General features: G+C 35.2%; 1 protein-coding gene across 1 annotated transcript in view; it reads left to right on the forward strand.

Moving 5' to 3' along the window:
* Positions 1 to 23,043, forward strand: part of FAF1 (Fas associated factor 1) — a 142,010-nt gene that overhangs the window by 20,332 nt on the left and 98,635 nt on the right. Inside the window, exons 3-7 of the mRNA XM_065738862.1 lie at positions 9,281 to 9,327; positions 11,877 to 12,085; positions 14,076 to 14,167; positions 14,510 to 14,598; positions 21,861 to 21,966. Coding sequence (XP_065594934.1) covers positions 9,281 to 9,327; positions 11,877 to 12,085; positions 14,076 to 14,167; positions 14,510 to 14,598; positions 21,861 to 21,966 — 543 coding nt within the window. The remainder of the gene's footprint in view (positions 1 to 9,280; positions 9,328 to 11,876; positions 12,086 to 14,075; positions 14,168 to 14,509; positions 14,599 to 21,860; positions 21,967 to 23,043) is intronic.

Raw genomic sequence — 23,043 nt, forward strand, 5'->3', positions numbered from 1 at the left:
GTGTAGCATAGATGTCAGAACTTGGAGAGAGCATCTTCTAAACCAATACCCTTTACTTCCTGTTAAAATGTAGTATTTTCTCAGTATATGTGAAGAGATCTGTATCTTCCATCCTTTCAGTATTTTAGCAAATGCAATGGTTAACTGGCAAATTGTCATTTTCCCAGACACTAAAGGGATTATGCTAATCTAAAATAATTTGATTTCTTTCATTACTATTGATTTAATATTTCCAATAAGAAACGCCTGTTTTATTCTCTGGAGCATAACAAAGGAATTGTTATTGCTGTATTTTGACTGCTTTGGCTGCATTGAAGAAATTTAAATTAAGCTTAAATTTCAATGTCTGGCCAGAAATGTAACTGAGCAGAGTTTTTTAGGTGAAATGTTAATTTCAACATTGTGAAGTCACGGAGGCAATGTGTCTTCTTTCTAAATAGATAGAATTTAGTTACTGAATAAATAAGCTCCTTGGTGTTTGTCTTGCATAGTGAAAGCAAATAGTCTAGAAAACTCTGGTTTCATTTCATTAAGAAAAGACTTCTAATTGAGAATCTTCTGTGCTCTGAGAACACCAAAAAACCAGGATCACAGAAATGCCTGAGTGTTAACTTCATCTGTATGTGTATGTTACCCACCTGCCTTACATTTCACAAACACTTATTTTCATGGGATTTTGCCTCTGTATTGGCAGCCTCTGTGCAGACTGCTTGGCGTTAATTTGTCCTTAAACATTGCAATTTAAGAGCAAATTTCTGGAGTATATTAATAGTTAAGTGGCTGGTAATTGGTGTTTTAAGATTTCTGAAAGTAGTTTGTCGTGTATTACTCTATAACTAGTTGAACTGAAAATTGCATACATCTTCTAAGTGTGCGTTTGACACGCAATTAGTCTGTCATGGAGTCACGTTGGGAATGTATGAGTAGGAGTAAAATGAAGTAATTTATTTAATTTGAGAACCAGCATCTGCAGATTCTGTGACTATTTTGCAAGTGAACCTTAATGCGAAAGCCTGGGCCGTGGTAAGCCAGGGGTCATCTAGACCCACCAGGCAGTCAGAATATCTTAACTTTTCTGTCCTGGTTTTATTTAAATAAACTATCTGATCCTGAAAGACCTGGTTGGAGCAGTGCCAGGAACACAGCCTGCTCTGAAACATAATCTGAAACGTTGTAGACAAGTTGTACCCTGCATACTCCTGCGTTTTCTGGCTTCCAAAATAGGCTAAATGTTGCATAAGTATTCTTTACTATTGATTAGTGATTAAGCAGTCTCTTGATTGCAGTAAAAGTAATTTGGAATCTGTCAGGATGTTTCATGTTGTTATGCCTTTTTCAGTAAAAACAACCTTACTCCATATACAGTACTTCCAGGATTTTTTAAAGCCGTGTTGTGTCATGAGATTCCATCCACACTCTATCTTTGTAATACTCACTGGGAACTAGCATGTCACAACAATGAGCAACTTTAAAGTTGGACAAAAAGTTTATTATCTTGGGTTAGCCATCCCCAACCTTTCCCTTTTAGTGTTGCCATTCAAATTAACATAAAATAATCTGGAGAGGGATAGAAGTGTGGGAGTTCACAATGCAGATGTTTTTCAGGCTCAGCCTTTGTTTTATCTGTCTCTCGTGTTGTCTAGTTTAGTGTTTAAGGACTAACAAAATACGCTTTGATATCAAGCATAAGCTCTCATTTCTGTGAAGTTAGGAGGTGAAGCAGTGTTAGTGTTAAAATGTGACATTAATCATTAGAGACAAAGTACATCCATATGTGTTGGAAACAAGCAGATATATCATAGTCCACTCTTTTCCCTGTATGTATATATGATTTGTGAATGGATAGCTTCGGAGTAGGTTCTTCTCCTATTTTCTTCTGTTGTAAATAGTGTTTGGATTCTGATCAGTAAGCTTCTTTCTTTACGTACTCATGTTTTTTATTTTAATTGCATTATAAAAATACATCTATTTGTGAATCTGTTATTGAGATTGAGCTTTATTTGTGGAATTATGCAGTGACAGTATACAATTAAAGGACCGTGTAAAGTGTGGCTTTTTTCCCCCAGGATTATGGAAGTATATCTGACTGTTGAAAGGCTTCCTAGTGCATTTTGGCATGTTGTGTGAGCTACAGGAAAAAATTTGTAGAAGCCACCAAAGAAGTGGGGAAAAGTGGGAAACCACATCTAGAGTGCTAATTGCAAACTATTTCAATGCTTGCTCTCTTGCTGATGATGTGAATCATCTGTATGAATATATTCATGTGGCATTTTTTGATGAAATGTTAATTTTTTGCTTTATTAGTAATCCTATTGTTTCACAGCTTTCCATGAAGTATATTTGTTATAAAGAAAGCAAGCTGAAATAAAGCAGAATGCATAGAAAGACATTTCATTGTAGTTCAATTACAGCTTTTGGTTAAATTTTAACCACGATGGGGACAAATGTTGGCGTTTGGTGAGGACTGTGGGTGTAACTTAACGTCTAGCACTTGGAAATGCTTTTGAGACTCACACAGCTGGGGAAATGCCAGCAAGTTTAATGCAAGCTGCAGGAAAAAGCTCACTCTTTTCCGATGCCTGGTGCAGCCTGGTGATGGTAACGAAGGTACAGATTGCTCCTGTTCATTTACTGCTGGGCATAGTTAGTAATTGTTAAGAAAATTGAAATACTATTGCATTCATTTAAAAATCCAAACCGAGTAATAGTTTTTGTAACTTAAACCCAAAACAGTCATTACGTGTTTCAAAATATCTGTGTAGGAAGGTGATAGTGAATCTTGTCTGTAAAAGTCTGTGGTCTAAAATAATTTATATTTGTGCAGAACGTTTTACTGAATTCCACATTTAGGATGACAGATTGCTGGCATACATGTAATGGGAGAGATTAGGCTGTTGCGTAAAGTTGCAAAGAAACCATGTTTTTTTGCTTGGGAATCTTGTGATACACTCCTGATGCCTTAGGGCAGAAAAAAGTGATTGCATTACAGCTGATTTCAGTAAGCCTTCGTTTTATTAATCCAAATTGTGTGCATTGTTTGACTAATACTTGCTGTGTCTTTTTGTCAGTGTCAGTGAGTAAAGCTTTTCCAGTTGGTCCCCACATTTTCCACTTTCTATGGTTATAATTAAATCACAGGAAAAGTTTCTACATACTCTTTAGTTTTACAGATTTGACTGAATTTGTAGTATTAGGAGGTCAGAACAAACATTTTGACAGAACTACGTCTGGAATTAGCTGTTAAAGACGTGGCAATGCCAAGATCAGATCTGCAGAAAATGGATGATTTTTGTCGAAGTCAGTAGAAGAGCATTATAAAAATGGTTATTGTACTGAAGACTGCAGACAGCAATAATCCTGTGTTTCATTGTAGGAAATACTCCTGTGGTCAAAATGGACAAAGAAATCCTGATGCTATGTTGTGTGTGAAAGCATATTCCTTTTTCACACAGTTTAAACAGGTATTTTAAGTGCAAGTTAAAATCTGCTTCAATTTTTTGGTCCTTTCGTGCGTATTTTGTCTGACCAACACTTCATTAACCATTTTCCTCTATGGATAATGGCTGTTAAAAATTTCTATATACATACATACCTACTTATTTTCAGTGGGAGTTTTGTTTTATTTATTTATTTTAAGCTTAACAATTGTACGGAGTGTTGCTGTCCACTTATTTTGTTTGAATGCAAAGTAAAGTAATGGATTTAAGTCTCTCGGTTTAAGCATCTTATTGTGTGAAAACAACAATAGAGTTTACATGTGAAATCTGTGAAAGCAAAAATAAAAAAGTAAAAAATATTTCATTTCAAGGGAAATATCACTTTTAGCCCAAATGAAGAGTAAAGTAAGTTGTAGTGGGATTACTATTGTGAGCAGAATAGTATAAATAAATTATTCAGCACAGTGGGAGTATCATAAAATACAAACTGTAAGAAATATTTTTTTCCAGTGTGTTTTAGATTGCCTAGTGAGGGCCTTTTAGTATATTTGATTTAACTTTTAACTTCCTAATTAATTAAATAAATAAAGGCACATGTTCACGTTTGTTTTTTCTAAATTCAACAATCTTGAGTGATCCTCAGGCAGAATGAATTGATCAAATATAGGAAGACTCATTGACATTTTCAAAACATCAGTGAGCAGTTTTTTTATTGGTACAGAACCATAAACACTTGTCATCTCTCCCTTTACAGTGAGGTTTTGTATGTGTGGCTTGGTGCTCTATTCACTTGTTTTATCAGATAGAAAAATAAATAGATAAAGGATTCGATGAAATGGTTGATCAGCTATTTAGGAATATAGATAGTGTGAAACAACAAACAACTATTTTTGTTATATTTCTAACTGTACTCCAGAAATCTGCTAGTACTGTAACCTCTGAGATGGTGAACTGTTTGTAGGAGGCAGTGTGGGATGAACTATCTGAATTTGTGGCTTGAGAGAAATCGCTTTCATATTAAAAATTAACAATTAATAGGAAGAAAACGCAAAATGAGCAGGATAGCCACAAAATGCAGAACTTTTGTTTCTGTGTTCTCCCAGGCATTTTAAAACAAATGTAAATTATGACTTGTAACATTTGGGAAAGAATATTGCTTTTTGAAAGATATAACAAATGAATTCTTTTATCAAAGATAGCTCTAACTGAAGTTCATAGAAAGAATTAAAGATATGGATCATGAGGGTATTATATTACTTAATATGGAGTACAGCAAAAGAATGTGCTTATGAGAAATCTTTTCATGTCAAGCTGTCAGAATACTGGAGAATTAGAAGAAAAGACCGTGAGCAACTTACTGTCTTCTGCTTAGGGATGTTTTCTGGTATCCAGTTTTAGAAAGCTGATCCTGAGTCATGCTTCCCAAGATTCATTTTACTCATGGAAAATGCCCTGGTTGTTTCCTGAGGAGAAGCCATAATTCTTGCATTTCAGGCTGGATCCCACCTGCTCTTGGTTTTCATTGAGGTAAAAGTCTGAATGTGAAAAGTTTTAATGTATATGTGTCTTTGGTAGAGCCTGTATATGTCAGCCAAAACTGCTGTGAGAAATAGAGACTAGGGGGGAGTGGGGACAATAGGTGGCTGAGGAAGCTCTTCTCCCATTTCAGCCTCTGGGAGAGCCTTTGGCTGTGCTCATCTGGGCCTGATTTCAGGCAATTCAGGTAATTAACCTAAGTATCACTTGTAAATTTTGGAAGGTCATGAAAAAGAAGGAATTCCCATCCTGGTTTGTGCATGCAGTCTGTTGGTATATGTAGACCTCTGCTTCTAAGTAATATCATTAGCAAATCTGATCTATTTTCAGACCTAGTGATAACCATTTAGTATTTTCTCAGGAGATAAGTTTGTACTGCCTTAAATGCCACATTTTTTTCATTATTTCCTCCCCCCAGTTTGAGAGGCACCATGAAATGTGCTTAATTATTTTTAAATGATCAGTACTATAAGTCTGCATTTTGAGAGAAGTCACAAGCATTGTTATTTCATCAGACTATTAAAAAAAAAAAGTTTGACCTTGTTTTTTCCTTCTAACACTGTTTTGTACCAGTAAAATATAGATTAGTCAATTCAGAATACAGCTGACTCTTTCAGTTAATATTCCCTTGAAGAAAGGCTTTAAATTTAAGAGACGACTTCACAACATTCTTCAGGAACTTAGATGATTTGAATCTGTGGAGTTATACTGAATTCCTGGGTTGCCCAAACTTCTAATGGATTTAATAACCTTTTATCAATCCTATTGCTTCATTGGATTTAATGTATTTTGATACTGTAATTTGAAAACTTGCTGCTGTGAAGCAAACACCAGAAAAAAATATTGTTACTTTGACCTTTGTAATTGTCACTCGTCAGTCTAGTATTATGTCATATTCTTGTCTTTCCATTCTCTGAATGAATAAGAGTCTTAGTTGTCATTCTCAATATGACTTACACTGGAAGGTTAAATGAAGGAGCCTCAGAGTCATGAGACTGGAACTTTTGGATGTCTGTCTAGTCAAAAAATTGAGCCAGTTTAAATCAGGTCGTGCTGGACTTAGCGAATTCTTAAGTAGTTTCAGTTCTTGGATATATGACAGTCTCTAACCAAAATATATAAACAAAGAATAACTGAATTTGGCTTAAAACTTCCTAAAATAAGTTGTGGACATTGTAGTTGTTTGAATTGTTTGAATTGTATTGTCACTGAAGCAATAATTATGTCCCTGCTTCTGTTCACTTATATGATATTTGAACAATATTACACTAGTTCTTGTACATGGGTAGCATTGTGACCTAAGTTCTTTAGCATTTGGAAAGATCTTATAAAAACTCCATAATTTTCCACTTAAGTTGAGATTAAATAAATACTTTAAATACTGATAGCATTAGAACAGACAAAAAAACATCCAACCAAACAGACATTGAAGTTGTGGACAGTAGTGGAAATACACAGTGAGAATGGAGTAAGCACATAGTTCTGCTTTCCTGGTAACACCGTGAAGCTGAAGAAATTTTCTGAACCAGACATGCATCTTTATTTAATAACCCATGAGTAGATTTACTGCACCTGTTATTAAAACTGCTTCAAGTGAAATATGTATCTTTAACTACTGTATATTAGTCACACATGCTGGTTTGATGTTCAAATGATCTCTGTTTGGAAAGACTGAAAAAAATTAATATCTTTGAATGTTTGCTTCACCACAGGGAGCTGATCCTCTCTCAAAAGGGTCTGATGCTGTGGAAGAAAAGCCTGGAACTGCCTTAATGTGTTCATTTATTTGTTCTTAGTCACAACATTCCTGCTTTGAAATCCTAAAGGGGATGGTTGTTCCCATTTCTTTGCAGTGTTCACTGATAGATGTCTTGTATGAACATGAATACTTAATGTTTATGCATTATCTACCTTTGTACTGCCACCATTTGTCACAAATGTGTTACTCAATTTTAAAGAAAATTGCTTGGAGCCTCTATCATATTTAGCCCCTCTGATTAGGCTTAGAAAAAAATGAGCTGATTTAATCCTCTGAGATTGAGACATAAACTTTGACAGAATAAGTGTGGAGATGCCCTGCTGTGCTATATTTCTTTGTTGCTGAAGCAGTTTCTTTTCCTCCAGTTTGTTACTGGTCCTGTGGTGCAAGAACCTCTGTTTATTTTTCATATCCTACAGATGCAAAATAAAGGATGTTTTTGTCTATTAACTGACTTCTGCACGTTTCTGAAGAATATTGGGGCCAATACAGGAAAACCCAAACTAACCAGAACCTCCCACTTTTTCCTGGAGGTTTATTAGATGAACATGATCAAGAGCAATGTATGACTGCAAAAACCACAGTAATGATAAATGAGACACATTAAAAAGAATCTTCTGGTTATTGCCACACATGATGGATAAACTAATTTAAAATGTGTTATGCTAGGAAGCTTTGTTTTCACTGTAATTTGATACAGCCTTGAGGGTAGTTGCTGTAGCTTATAGATACCTTCAGCCCCTTTATGTGTCTATTCTGCTGTCATTATGTAATGTTTTGCACAATAGATCTTGTTGCAGTATCAAAGTTACTTTGAGTTCAGCAGTAATACTTTGACTTTAGTTGTTAACCATTGTTCGTTAACTGTTAATAGAAACTGTAAAAAATCATGTACTCAGAGAGGAAACATATGATTTGAGTCTTGATTTATTCTACCTATATATTTATTGGACACTTCTTATTTAAGTCATATCTGTTAATATTAATTTGTAAAAATGATGATGGATAACGGCAGTCTGTAGTTAAAGTATTTGACTTAATCCTTCTGTAGTAGTAAGGATTGTGAGCTTCTAAATTTCAGCTTTGTCTTCTTCAAGTACCAGTCACTCCTCAGGTATAGAGGCCAGCAGGTCAGATATATCTGATGTGTGAGTATGGATGTTTAATCATAAAGAAGTCCTGGTAGAAATTGTGCAGGTGGTACAGCAGAAAGTGGAGATTAGGAGTGACTCATGACAAATACCAAGTCATATTTGTTAATATGTTTCTGTGAAAACAATAGTGATTATAAATATTTTGGAATAGAATTTATCTTTCGAGCTCTTCTGTCCTCTCTTCTCTGAAAAATGTGTTGAACTTTTCTCATTCTTGGTCAAATATTCTTCTTTACCTGCCCGTTGCTGGTCCTTCCTTAAAGATTAAAGTTAGTTAGGGTTCTTATATCTCTACTGCCATATTTTCTAACAGCTGAATAGTGAAATGTGTGAGCCAGTGTTACCAGCTAGCATGGTATCACTTCTGCTGGACCTCAAGTCTGATGCATTCTAGCATCAAGGTGATTTGGAAACTTTTTTGTGATATGAAGCAGTCTGAATGAAGCTGTCCTCTAAATACTGTTGAAGAGAAACTTAATGTCTTTCCAGCTTTTTCCCTCTTTCCAGCTTTTTCCCTCTTCCTGACTTTGTGCAAGCTTTGGTATATATGTTATTCCAAAGCATTGAATGTGATGGAAAGGTGTTAAAACTTTCTGCAAAATAGATACTGTCACACTTCTGCCAGAAGTAGATTTTTGAACTTGAAACTGGAATATGTGATAGCTATTCTAAACAAAAAAAACATTTTAATGTGAGATATTTTTATAGACAGTAGTGGTAGTTACAAATAAGAGGCCTGAGTTGAATGCAGCTTGCTAGGTTTGGGCCCAGACCTGCACCTACACTTGCGTAGTGTTTTGTTCTGATTCACTGAGCAGCATGGGATGAGAATTAGCTGCATAAAGCTAATGCTTGCTCTTTTTATGTGAAAATTGAGTATCAGGGATATTTCAGTGATTGTGGCACATAGTTATACATAAGAGGTTGGACTGCACTAGAAGACATCAGGCCTGCAGTGCTGGTGTACAGGCTAGCATAGGCCTGATGCTTCTGGGGGACTTGAGCTTTTCCGTGTACGTGCTCTCTGGTTGCCTTGTCTGCACACAGCTCTGTGAGTCTGAAAGCTTTCTTCTTGCTGTGTGCTTGTACAAAGTACTAGATCTACTGGGCATGGGCTGTGCAGTTTATTCCTGTGCACTATATCTTGGAAACTCATTACACACATACAGGAGCTTCAGCATCGGTTCGTGTTCATTTTCATTTAAATAAGCTTTTCATTTTAAGATGGTACTTTAATGACAACATTGTTTACCAAGGGCATTCACTGAATAGAGAATGTTTTATGGCATATTTTAAAGCAAGCTAACCCCTTTTTAAAGAAAAATATAAGGGTCTGTCCTAATCTATTTTTCTTCTTCTGCATACTTGATTGAATGCTTATTTTCTCTTTTTAGGCAGCTATAAATGGTGTAATACCACAAGAAAATGGCATTCTGCAAAGGTAAGCACAGAGGAACGGAGTAGTACATAAAGACAGTGGTGCTGTGTAATAGTTGCATTTTTGTTCCTGAATTCTGAGATGATATAATACTTCTTTTAAAGCAGTTTTTTTGAGCCACAGATTCAATTCCTGACAAATCCTGATTTCACAATCAGTTTTTCCCATACTGGTGGAGAACAAGCTCAGGCATCTTATTTGAATTAATAATTTTTTTTAAAAATTTTAAATCAATTTCAATGTTACTTGTTAACTGGTGGTAGATACTGTGCTAGATAAAATAAAGTTTCTGCCTTCTAAAAATAGTTTTACCAATTTCCTTTCAGTTTTTAAGTTAAGTTTTGGCTTATATACTGATGCCTGGATACCCAGAAGTCACTGAAGCATGATCTCCTAAGTGCTAATGAGGCAATTGAAAACAACAGAACAGGAGTTGAGCTACTTAAGAGAGGCAGATAAATATTATTTTTAATAGTTTTTAGAAAAATACTCAATGTACTATTTTTTAAAGTTTATTTTAATGATTAAGATCATTAAAATAAAGAAGATGCACTGTGGAAGATGCACTGTGTAGATGAAGTGGTGTTCTCACATATATGGCAGTGCTCTCTACAGCTTTTTTTAAATGGATCATTTTTTGAATCAAGATAGGAAGCATATTTGCTTGATAAAGTTACTAGATGTATATTCACTGTTAGGCCTGCATGACCTGATTGAGATCAAGTCTCTGCTGTGTCAAGTACAATTTCTATTTATTAACATAAGTCCTGACCTCAAAGCATTTAAATTCAAAATATAGAACATTTGCAACCATTTTGTCAGGGAGGAGCTCTGGGCAGCAGATATATCAGAGATTGATAACAGGTAGGTCTAGTGTCCACTTAATAGCTTTCATTGTAATGTATTCATTTGCAGGGATGATGGGACACTCAAATGTGTCTCAAGTCTTTATTATTTTCCTTTTTTTCTTTTGATGGGAGAAGTTTAAATTTAGGCCTACTGTAGACTTAGAAGCATTGTTTCCAGTGGCTTTCAGATGAGGGTGATTTCTGGACTTTGATGCTTTTTACTGGCTTTTAAGCTCCATTAGAGATTGCAAGTCAGATAGGTAAGATACTTTTTGTAATGGAATGAAATATACTTAATAGAGCTGGGCTTGAAATAAGTTTTATTTTATAACTCAGTTGTGTTGCATTTAAATAAATAACTTCAACTCCTGAGAATCAGGGTAGTTTTTGCTTCTGAGGCCTGCTAACAAAAATAGTTCCAGTACTACATTTTGAGTTGGATATCAAATTAAAACAAAAGAAAAACAAACAAACAAAAACCCAAACATATTGCTCAGTATTTAAACTTGCTTAAAACCTGAAAATAAGACTGTTCCCTTTATTCTTTAAGCCTCTCAAGTGGGTGATTGACCTTTGGATGTGAGTGTTTGTGTCTGGGAATTTGTTCTTCTCAACTTGCTGATGTGTGGAGAAGTACGCTCCTCTTTCTTACAAGCATAATGTGGTTTTTTAATTTTAATTTTTATTTTTAATTTTGTTTTCAAAAGTTGGTCTCACTGATGTGATTTGCAATAGCTTGGTACTGTTTACTGCACTTTTGTGACATGAGTGCCATCCACATTCGTATTTTTGACTTGTGTAAGAAACTTTTCTGTGGTTTGAGATCTTACAGTATCTTCAGGAAGGGGAATATGTTTTGCTTTTTTTTTTCCCAAATAAATTCTGTTTAGGAATGGAGATGAGGTGAATTGCATCCCAGTATTTCCTAAGTCTTTGTTTGCTCAGCTTCCATTCTTTCAGTGCATTTGTTTTGTTAGCTTACATCCTCTATCAGGATACCCTGTAACTGCCCAAGACTTACAGTCCTGTGAACAGAGAACACTGTTTCCTGGTAAGAACATCTACCGGTGAAGTTTTAGACTTCCCCTGTGAAGTATCTTACCAGAAAAACTTTATTTCAGTGCATCATAATTTTCTATGGTCTAGATTAATGTTCCCTAAATTCAGTGTTTTGTCACCTGTGTTTCTAATCTCAGTTACATGGTACTTTTATGAGAGGTTCACTGAGGAGGATGAGATGTGCTTCTGGGTAATCAGGGTTTTTCAGTTTATTTTGACCTTTATTTTAAGCTTTACTTATTCAAAATTGCATATGTTACTGGCCCAGTGATGTAGAAAACTGGTGGTTGCCATGGTGCAAATTTTTATATGCTCACAGCACTCTTGGAATAATGCTACTTCTCAAGATAAATCTGATGTTAATTACATAGTGAACTTCAGACTAAAATAATGGCTTAAATACCTGTTTGTCTTCTAAGCTGCTCTGCTATAGCACATCTGAGTTCTTGAAATATTAATGTTTTTAATATGAAAGTTAATTTCTAATTATGAATAAAACAGTGTTTTTAGATATGACAATGTAGTTTATTCAAGAGGCATATGCTATGGACAACAGTAAGTGAGTAATACTGTTCATTGTACTTTACAGATCTTTATTTAAACATTATCTGTTTGTTCATACTTTCTTATCTGTGTATCCCTCAGTGAGTACGGTGGAGAGACTTTACAAGGACCAGCGTATGGCCCCACAAGTCATTCTGCAGCTGCTTCTTCAGCTCCTTCATCATCCTCAGCATTTCGCCATGTAGTGCCATCTAGACAAATAGTGGAAAGACAACCTCGAATGCTTGACTTCAGGGTTGAGTACAGAGACAGAAATGTGGATGTAGTACTTGAGGACAGCTCTACAGTTGGTAAGAATATATAAAAATGACATAACTGTTGTGGTAAAATTGTTAAAATGAAATTGAGCTAAAAAGACCCAACCACTGAGATTTAAATCATATGGAAAAAAACCCAACAACCCACCAAAAAAAAAAAAAAGCACAAAATGCAGTCTTCATAGCTCCTAACCATTTTCAAACCTCAGCAGTTTGAAAAAAGCAAAATTTCACTAATCCATTGTAAAGGTTAGTGATCTATCAAATATTTATTTTGATATCTAGTTGTCAGATAGACACTTCAGAAACAAAATGGAGATTACTGATTGAGTGGAGGGAAGAAAGTGTAATTTGCAGTGGCATTGGCATAGATGCAGTCAACTAATAAGTAAACCATCTTGTCGTTTCCTTTTTGAATCTCTATAGCATCATCCCTTTCTACATGGGATTAAGTGACGCCATTCAGAAGAATTCTTTTAAGTGTGAAAAGCATTGTAGCATCCTTCTTTTTATTTATCTGTTTTTGCAGAAACTAGGAGTTTTGTGACAACAAAGGCTTCTTTGTCTTTATTCTAAAAATGATGCATTTTAAAGGAAATATTTTAGAAATATGCTGTTCTTACAATTGCAAGATATTCTTTCTGATATTTCCCAACTAACTTAATTTAGTCTTCCTAAGGAAAAAAAGTACAATTGTTTTTTAAGACAGTATGCAGATCAAAACAAATAAATACGTCAAGAAATAGTTGATTAAAACTTTGTTGAGCTGTCACTTTGTCTGTGATGAAATTTTGAAATTGAATCTTCGGATCCTTATTTTTCTTGTTAGTATTTGATTTGGTATCTTTGTGGTGCCACCTAGTGGTGGTCGGTTGAATTCTTGATTAGTGTTACTTTGCATGGCGTGACACTGCTCTGCGTTACATCCGAAGTAGATGCAAAAGTGACCAAATAAGAATTTTTCAGCTGTAGTAGGTGATGGTTGTTTTGTTTTGTGTTTTGTTGTTGTTGCTGCTGCTTGTTTGTTTGTTTGTTTTCCCTATTAACTTCTTTCAAGTGATTAAACAGTAGGGCAGAAGGTAGTGTAAAATTTCTGTGTGTTTCTTGATGTATGAAGGTTGAAGGAAGCCTTGTGTTTAAAATTCTGCGAGAAGTGTGTGAGGTAAATTGTAGAATTTCAACCATAGGCATCAGGAAAGCAGCTTTTGGCTTTTTCAGGGATCTGCTTGGCAGAATCCCAGGAAAAACTGCCCTGAAGGGCAGAAAGGCCTGAGAGAGATGGTTGATCTTCAAGGTTGACCTCAGAGCACAGGAGCAGTCCATTCCAGCATGATGCAGAGCAGGTGTGGCATAAGACCAGGATGGAGGAACAAAGAACTTCTAGTTAAGCTAAATATAAAGGAAAGTACAGCAGAGGTGTAGTGTAGGAATAATCCAGTGACACTGTCAGAATATGCAGTTTTGGAGTTAAAGGAAAAGCAATGCTTAGACAGAGATGAAGACACTAAGAGATAAGAAGGGCTTCTATAAATACATCATATTTGCTTTCAGTGAGCTTTTAATTCTTTTAATGATGAGGTCCTGAATATGGGGCAGCATAACTCCACGCTATCCAGTCTGAGGATCGACAAGCCAGAATGAAATCTTGGGGGAAAAAATGGATCTAAAGGCTCATGAGTAGTACACCCTTGATTGTGGAATTGGATATCACGTGTGCAGATACTCTTTATAGCTGATAAAGTTCCAGATAGCATGCATCTGCAGATGTATGGATCTAGCTTACATTTTGTAGAGCTACTCAAATAAATGTCCACATCACCATATCCTTGTGTGACTGTGAATCAGATTCTTGTTCTATGTGATTTTTACTTTCATGTATTCTTTACTGTTTGAAATGTGTGTTACAATGGTAACTATACTGAAACTGGTGTTCACTGTACACTTTCCTTGCTTTTGAAAATATGGTATAAATGTGCATATTTTATGCATGGTTTTCTTGACATTTTCTTTATTTTCTCTTCAGGAGATATCAAACATATTCTAGAAAATGAACTACAAATTCCTGCGTCTAAGATGCTGTTAAAAGGGTGGAAGACTGGAGATGTAGATGATAGTGTAAGTTTTCACTTATGTTTTCAGTCAACTGAATTCAGTGATTCAAACTGAGGGTCTGAGGGTGGGGATGACAGTGCAAGAATTCTGATTTTCAGTGTTAGATGTCTCAGGTGAAAGCTCTACAAGGAACTCTTAAACGAAAGCATTATAAAAAAATCAGTGTAGCTCACAATGTTTTTATATACAACACAGCATGCCTACAGAGATGTTATTAAATTATCAGTAAATACATATTAAAAATATGATAGTGTTGTAGAGAAGCATTAATAATTAAAAGAAATAAAGTAAACTTATGTCAAAATCAGCAAATGTTTTATATTTACAATTATTTTTCTTCTTCAGACTGTTTTAAAAAGTCTACACTTGCCAAAAAATAATAGTCTTTATGTTCTAACGCCTGACCTGCCTCCTCCTTCTTCAAGTCATTCTGGGTAAGTCTTTTGTTCATAGATTTTCTCTGTGTGATTCTTTCTGTCTGTCTTCTATGAAGCAGCTTGCATTCTTGCAGAAATTTGCTATCAGTAAATGCACAGTGGTTTCACTGCTCTAAGATGCAAGTGTAAGGATTGACTACTTCAATGCCTCACTGTTGAAAGGTTGTTAAAAAGAAAACTGGTGTAGTACATGAACTACTTATGTTCATGCAGAGTTCTACATCTTCAAGCTTTCATGACTTAATTTTTAAAAAAAATCTTGTCCCTGTGGAAATGAAAACTGTTCTTTCATAATTTATCGCATTAGATTGATTAATTTAACATAAATGTATACAAATGGTTACTTGCAGACCACAATTTTCTTTCTGAAGTATGTGATACGTTATTTTAATATATCTACTTAGGCTTGTAAAGTGTATGTATTTAGAGTAGTTAATTTCCTCTATGCAAGATATCTTCTGTTACTGATTTCAATATTCAAAAAGTTAGTGTTCATTAATCAGTGAATATTGCAGAGGTATGAAAATTAAATCGTTTTTATGGAAAATGAAATCTGTGTTGTAATTTGTAGCTACTTTGCTTTTATTTATTTGCCTTATTTCCTACCCTGTCTGTATGTTTCTCAGAGGTAGGTGTGTGTTCTTTCCAGGAAAACATGAATTTTATTTCGTAGCCACTAGAGGGTGCACTGTAATTGAGTGTGAAAGGAGTATCTCTCGTTCTAAATGGTCAAGTAAGGCAGAAGAATTGCAGTTTGGAATGATCAAATTGCATAAACTTTATTAATCACTAGATTGCCTTCAAATTGTTGGAAAAGGGAATTGCTTTTCTGCTGCTGTAGTTAGATAGCAGAATACTCTATAAATATGGTGAAGGAAATCTTTTGACAATCAATAGAAATAAATATAGTACTTTTGTGTCCATAACCCTCCATGCTATGGAGGAAATAAGAAAGCTGATGTACGTTATACAAAAAAAGTAATAAATAGTAATAAAATACATGAGGGTGTGGTGGTAATGGAACGGAAGGAGAGGGTAACAGTGAGCTGTGATGTGAGCTGTGTGTGCTGAAAGGAGTTGTATTTGTGAATGAGAACAATTGAGTGTTGTGCTTAAGGAGCTACTTGAAGAATAGTGTCAGTACTGTGGAAAAACCATGTAGGTCCTAAGAAAATGTTCTGCACAGGTACCTATTGTATTTTAATTTGCATGTCTGATTTTGGAAAGAAATGCTGATGATTTTAACTGAGATAAACTATATAACAGCAACAGACTGTTTCAGAAGAGTTCTCAGGCTTTTTTATTGAACAGTTGAAAATAACTTTACTTCCTCATAATATCACTGGGTGTTACCTTTATTGTCGATACGTGTTTCATAGAGGAGATGAGTTCTGCTTATTTTTAAGATAAATTTGGTACCTTTGGGATAGCAAATGATGATTAATTAGTGGCTACTTAAAGATAATTTGAAGGCTAGATCATCCCTTGGAGTCATAAATTCTAGATGAAAGGGGAGGCTTGCCTCCAATTAAAGCATCAATGCAGATCAAAACACATCTAATTGAAGCAATGTACCTAACCCAGTTACACTGTTTACTGCCTACTGTTAGGTCAGTTATTACTCAGATGAGTTTGATACTCCCAATTTTTAAAAGCATGATGTTCTCATCTATTATTAATGGATGTTAAGGAATTTTGCCTCTTATTTTGCAAGTTCATCTGTCATTTTCTTCAAATGGCTTCTGTTTTGAACTATAGATAAATAGCCATGATTTGAATATCTCTAGAAAGTGATATATGAAAAACCTGAGATTTCAGTATGTGATGTTTTATGCATATGCCTTTTATATAAAAAAAAAAAAAAAAGTATTCTGGTCTATGCTCTATAAACTGCAGTTTGTACCTGTTCTTGATGCTCAGGGAGAAAAAGGTTTGAGAAATCTTCTTCCAATGTAGGCATTGAAGTTTATGAGAGTCTGAATGGCCTTAATCCAAAACTGAATTAAACTGGCATCTAAATGGAATGGCAAAGTGATCCTGCAGTTTAAATAGGCTAAAATCTCATAGGGAATCTTTGGTCATCAGTGGCATATCTAAAGCTTTCTTAGGTAATAGAAACCCAGTGATTTATTACTGCATGTTAGTAAATTGAGGTGTGAAGATTAAGTTGAAATGTCAAATGCCATATGTAGAATTGGGAAATCCATACCTGTCCATGCACAACATCTAGAACAAGACAGTGTTCTGTGAGCGGTGGATGTAGTGAAGCATGATTTCTAGTGACTTAATTGCCCAGGGGAACGATCCCTTGCTCTTGCTTTGTTGGAATAGATTCTTCATTTCCATACAGTGGCTTTCCTTACCTTTTTTGCCCTTGGGGCTTCTTGAAAGCTGGCTCTATTCAGTTCAGGAAAAGGCTTGGGAGAATGCAATAGCAGGGAGCATTGAAATGGTAGGCATGCTGGTGTGGCCATATAGGGTAGATCTTTCAGGTGGTTTTTCCTTTCAGTCTTGTGTACTCCCAGAGGTACTTCTCACCAAATAATTTTTTTGTTGCTGTCACTTCAATTAGTAGATGTCACAGTCACAGAATTGCAGGGATATCATTTATGTGTGCACACTAGGTCAGCTTGATGGTTGGTCTTGGTGATCTTGGAGATCGGTTCTGACCTAGATAGGTCTATGAATCTATATCTTGGAGATGATTACAGTAATGTATTTTTTGCTAAGTGATTGTAATTTCTTTTAGGAATGTAATTGTTTGTGTGGATAGGAAGAACAGTTATATATGCATTCCAAGTAATGGGTATGTGTTTTTCTGAGTACGTGTTTTTTCAATTGTTGCAGAGCAGTGATTATAACATGGTATTTTAGTGTATGTTATCAACTGTAGCAGAGTGTTAATTAGGAATGATATAACCTGCAATTCCAATTATTAGTACTGTCTGTTTAGCTGGACAGAAGCAGCGCCTTGCTTTAGTTACTTTGAAAGCATCAATAAGTATGAGTATGGTAAGATTAATGTTTTATTTCACATCTGCTCATGAGACAGTTTAAAAATCCTGAAGTTTAAAATGCAATAGAATGTAAACAAAGGGACTTCTGCTCATTTACATGTTAGCCAGATTTGCTGATTGCTGTTTGAACCTAATCTACCATCTCCTGCTGCATTAGCTACAACAAACATTACATTTACATACTGATTTCTTATTTTGTTTTAATGTAAATAATCTGTAATTACAGTAAATTTGGACTTCTGTTGACATGAGCTTGTATAAATCTGTAAGTTTAAAATGGGAATGTTAATTACCTTGTGTCGTGCCTGTTTGTACAAAATTCTGAGGTTTTGGGGAATTCTTGTCTGAGGAATAGGAAATTCTGAATGCATTTCATTAAAAAAAAAAACCTGAATGAAAATGAAAAGGAATATTTGTTGATCGCTGATTAAGGATATACTTTTGGTTTCAAAGTTCAAAACATTACTAAAATTTCAAAGAAAAATGCTATCTAAAAAGCAAGGTATGACATCAAAAATCAAGGCATCAAAGCAGTCATTTAACAACAGATGCAGCAATTTGTTTCATATATTAGGCACTGCAACACAATTAGAAGTAGAAGCTTGAAATGTGAATACCACTACTGACATCAGCTTTCTTCAGCATTGCATAGTCTGGGCAGTTCCTGTCCCCTTAAGTTTAGCATTATTTCCAGTTACACATTTTTGGGCTAAATATTTTTTTTTTCTTTGTGCATTACACTTGTTTATGAATTCTGCTGTACTGGAATTTGGATGGAGTACCTTGTGAATGAACTCATTCCTGGCTTTTTGTTCTGTTATTTGAGTGAGTGAAAAAAATGCTCAGAACTTCATTTGCTTGACATTTCAGCTTTAAAGAGGAATCCTTTTATTTGCATATTATGGAATTTCAACCCCAGCTGAATCTTGGTCCATCACTGAGGTTCCTGCTCATTGTGATAGTGCTGTTAACCAGTGCTCCGTTTGAAATCATAAGCTGATCCAGGTTTCTCTTGCTAGATCTGGTCATAACAAGGGCTAATATCTTTTGCCCTTCTCAGACTTATTCAGACTTCTTTTTCCAGATTTAGGCAGAGTTTCTATGATGGATGACTGATGCTTAATAATACAGTCATGTTCCCTTGCCTCCTGTGTGGACATGAATGTGTCATCATTCAGCTGAGGAAAAAAATGTAACATTTACCTATCAGCAAATGCTTTTGAAAGCTAGAGTTTGCAGCAGGGGGGAAGCACTGCTGATAAAAGTGGCCTACGTTAATTCTGCTTCTAGAATTTGATTTTCTTTCACCACTAATTAATCCTTAGATTAATTAAATTCTGTTAGCGTTGGTGGCAAAAAAAAAAATCCTGCCTTCAGTGGGAACTACAGTTTCGCACTGATTTTTCTTCATTCTCTCTTCATCTCTTCCATTTCTTTTTCTCTTTTGATTCAGATATTTCATTTGGAAGATTGTAGTCAACTAGAAACATTTGCAGGAAACTGAAACTGCTGCATACGCAGAAGCAGTAATTTTAGTAAAGGCAGTTGTGCACATATTAAATGAAAGAAAGAGCCATCAAGTTGCTGTCAGGATCAGTGACCTGCTTAAATAACTTTATGCTGTACAATTAAGCATGGCATGAGGAAATGAATTTAGGAGGGAGCTACATGGGTGGCTCTCCAGCTGCGTGTTCACATCAACCCCATCCCACAGAGGAGTGTGGGCACCTACTGCCCATCAGCTGCACTGACAACTCCTCCTCTCTTTGACTTTCTAAGGTATATGGTCTACATCTTAGGGCTTCTAGGCTATGTGAAGTTTTGATATAGGAGCTCAAAGGACTGGGTCAGTTGAGCACTGTGTTTCTATGTGGGCATAACCTGGTGTATTTTCTTTGTTACCTTATTTTTCTGACAAAAAAAAAAAAAGGTGAATAATTTGAATTGACCACTTGAATTGCTAACACTTCTTAAAACAATTTTTTGTCAACTTTTTTTAAGCTACCCTAATTTTCAGCCTGCTCTTTGACTGTATTTGGCTATGAATAAATACAGAAAATTTACTTGTTAACAACAGCTACTTGTCTCATGTAGAAATCTAAAATATAGAGATGTCAAAATCTTTAGTTACTTTCAAAACTGAAGCTTTTAATTTTAAGGTACCTCAAACTAACTGTTTGAGGAGTATCTTTACCCCTTTCTGAGTACTTTCCACTGTCACATCCAGATTAAGTACAGAAATTGAAAATTTTTCCTTTGAGAAAATCTATAATTTTCTTTTGTGTATCGTATTTTCAATCTGTATAATATGGAAGTGTGTGAGTTATGCTTTCTTTGTGAGACTGAGCGTGTGATCTGACTAGCCTGTTTAATTCCATATTTACATCAATTGCAAAATGAACGCATGAGTTGAGCTAGCAGTTTACATCCACAGAAGATTTTCAGAAAGAGTCAAAAATAGCTCTAGCAGAGCCTTCGTGACAATGGAATTCAGAGGCATTCACATATGCTGTAATTAATAGTATTTTTAGAACAGTTATGTGTATTGGTTGCCTTCAGTACTTGCTTAAAAACAATAAGAAAAAATCAGAATCTGAAAATGTCAGGGCAGGATATTTCAGTTGCTACTGAACATTTGCCAGAAGAAAATATGGTTATGGAAATGGTAAACTCACTAAGAATCCTATTAGAATTACATATGAAAATAGACATGCAACTTTTCAGAGTACTTCTTTTCTCCTTTGTGGGACTTCTTAAATTTTTCCAGCCTGTTATCTCAAGGCTTTGTGTGACAAGTGGAGCTGACAGCACATTCAGCGTAGTTTGCTTACTTCAGTTGCATCCATGGTGTCTGTCAGGCATTAGAACATACCTAGCATTAGCAGTGAAGTAAATTAGTTTTCTGTATTACAAAAGCACATAAAAGACAAGAGAACTAGCACTTTATGATTTTGTTTTGTAGTATGTGATTGTTATGTATAAGATGTCACAGAATCCAAATTACGTTGCTGAGTGAAGATATTTTTGTAAGGTAATTTTTCTTGAGATGCTAAAGCAAATAATGCATCTCTTGCTAAAGCATCTGTTGAGTATTGCATGGGCTCCTTACCATCTGAGCAGCCAAACTGCAGATCGGAAATTACAGTAGAAGGGAAAACTAACAAATCAAGACTCAAATAATCTAGCAGTTGGTCCTGTTTTCTTGTATCTTAAGATACAGCTGTGCTCATCTGCATTCAGAATTTGTCCTTTACTACTTAGAGAAATGGCATACTGAACTGTCATGGAACAGAGAAGATCCAAAGGAAAAAATATTTTGCATTCATATAAGAGTGTGTTGTAAGGAAAAATAAAGTAGATAAATTCCATATGCCACTGAACGGGTCAAGTTTGCATAAATATTGATCAGAAGTGTATCACGCTGTTACTATGCAGTTTTGTAGCCTATGTAAGTTTTTGTACACAGCTACAATTGCTTTCTCTATGACAGAAGTCCTGTGGCAGAAGATTCTTCCATGATTTTGTACCTAATTAAACAGGATGTGTTTCTAACATCTAAGAGTTTTGTTACTGGGGAAATCACAATAAAGAAGTTTGTGATGTAATGTTGACCTGTTTAATCTGTATCTTAAGATTTTCTTTTAATTCATATTATTCAAGATATTTGAATGTACAGTTATAACAATTTGAGCAGAACTAACTTTTCTAAATGCTCAGTAACTCCAAGAGAAATTTTGCTGTGGTTAGTTTTCCAGTTCTAATTAGTGAGGTTTATGTGCTTTGAAACTAAATGGAAGAATTTCCATTTCATTTATGCTTCAGGTAACCCTAGACAATCGAGAGCATGCTTTGCCTTGTTCTACTTACCATTGGTTTTTAATGTGGACTGTAGCTTGATATTTTATTTGGTCATCAATATGCTTACGAGCCTGGCATTAATGACATAATGAGTGCTAAATGTACCTGATGTTTGTGGAGATGGTGCGACCCGATTTTGAGACTACTTAACATTAGAAGAGCTTTAGAGGCTGCAGTCACCGTATTAAGGATGGAGTTCAGGAATGGCCTTTGGTCATTCTCAGCATGCCTCCTTGCATTTAAGAGTGAAAAGAGAGATGATAACGTTTTGCCTGGACTTGTCCATGTAGAGTTTAGGGTACCCTGGGGTTTTTGCATCTAACTGTTAAACAAGCTATAACATGCTTATCCCTGATTTTCTTGTTTTTCTTTCAACCATTTCAGAGCCCTGCAGGAGTCATTAAATCAAAACTTCATGCTGATCATCACCCATCGAGAAGTCCAGCGGGAGTACAACCTCAACTTCTCAGGAAGCAGTACCATTCAGGAGGTGAGTGCTGTTTCACAGCTGAAGAATAAATGTAGCTCGTTATAGCTAATGCCAGCTCTGTTGAAGACAGTTTTACGTGGTCTCGTTGGAAACTGCTTTGTTTTATTAGTCTTCTTTTTAGTTTAATCGGCTGGCAAATCAAGATTACTGTAATTTGATTAAAGAAACAAATACAAATAAATTAAGATAAAGTTTTCTGTTACATTAAACAGGAAAGACGCTACCTTTTACATTTTAATAACAAAAAATGTGTGCAGCATTTACTGAGTTATTCCATAGTAATGAGAAAAGACATTTTATTTTTAAGCCCTTTGAAGCTCTTACTATCTATTCTTTTAATCAGGTGCATCTGCATTTTATAGGCACCTCGACTGTTGCTGGCTGTTGTGCTCTAGTTTTTGCTGACTTGGTAGCCTTATGGTTTCTTTATATAATGGATGTCACTGCTGTTCTGTAGAATGGCCAGCAAGGGGTGATATTGTAGAGAAATTCATCAAAATTAAATATCTTAGGAGCAACCATCTCTAATATGAATCTAGACCTTCTGAGTTTAGAACAAGGAGTGGCTGGGTATTTTCATGAATTCCTTTCTGAGCAAAAGGTTCTTTTCCTAATGCTTCATGGTATGTCTGACGCACGATGTTTTGGGTGCTACTTTCCATATAACCCACTAACTTCTGAAATTATCACAAACAATACAGAAATGGGAATCTTAAGAATTCATATTATGAAATGTTAAGATTAAATGTTTGCTTTTATTGTTAAATGTTTACTTGCTATTGATCTGACACTTCCCTCAATCTTCTTGTGTCAAACACATTTTATGGAAATTTTTAACTTGATAGGGTGACAGGATTATTTTAAGTCCAACAATATTAGCTATCAGAGCATTATTCCACGCGACAGTGAGAAGTAATAATCAACTGTTTTTGTTCTGAATCTTATTATTCTTAAGATGTAAATTCTAATCTTCCTTTGCATGAAAGCCTGTTTTCTGTTTTAGTTTTTTTAAACCTTCTTTAGTACTGTTATTTTTTTAAGTAAAAGCACACAAATCTATTTGCAGCAGTTTGTTTT

The sequence above is a fragment of the Cyrtonyx montezumae genome, unplaced genomic scaffold (assembly GCF_038088225.1).
Source record: "Cyrtonyx montezumae isolate F1298 unplaced genomic scaffold, pur_monq_1.0 scaffold_1, whole genome shotgun sequence".
Taxonomy (NCBI): Eukaryota; Metazoa; Chordata; class Aves; order Galliformes; family Odontophoridae; genus Cyrtonyx; species Cyrtonyx montezumae.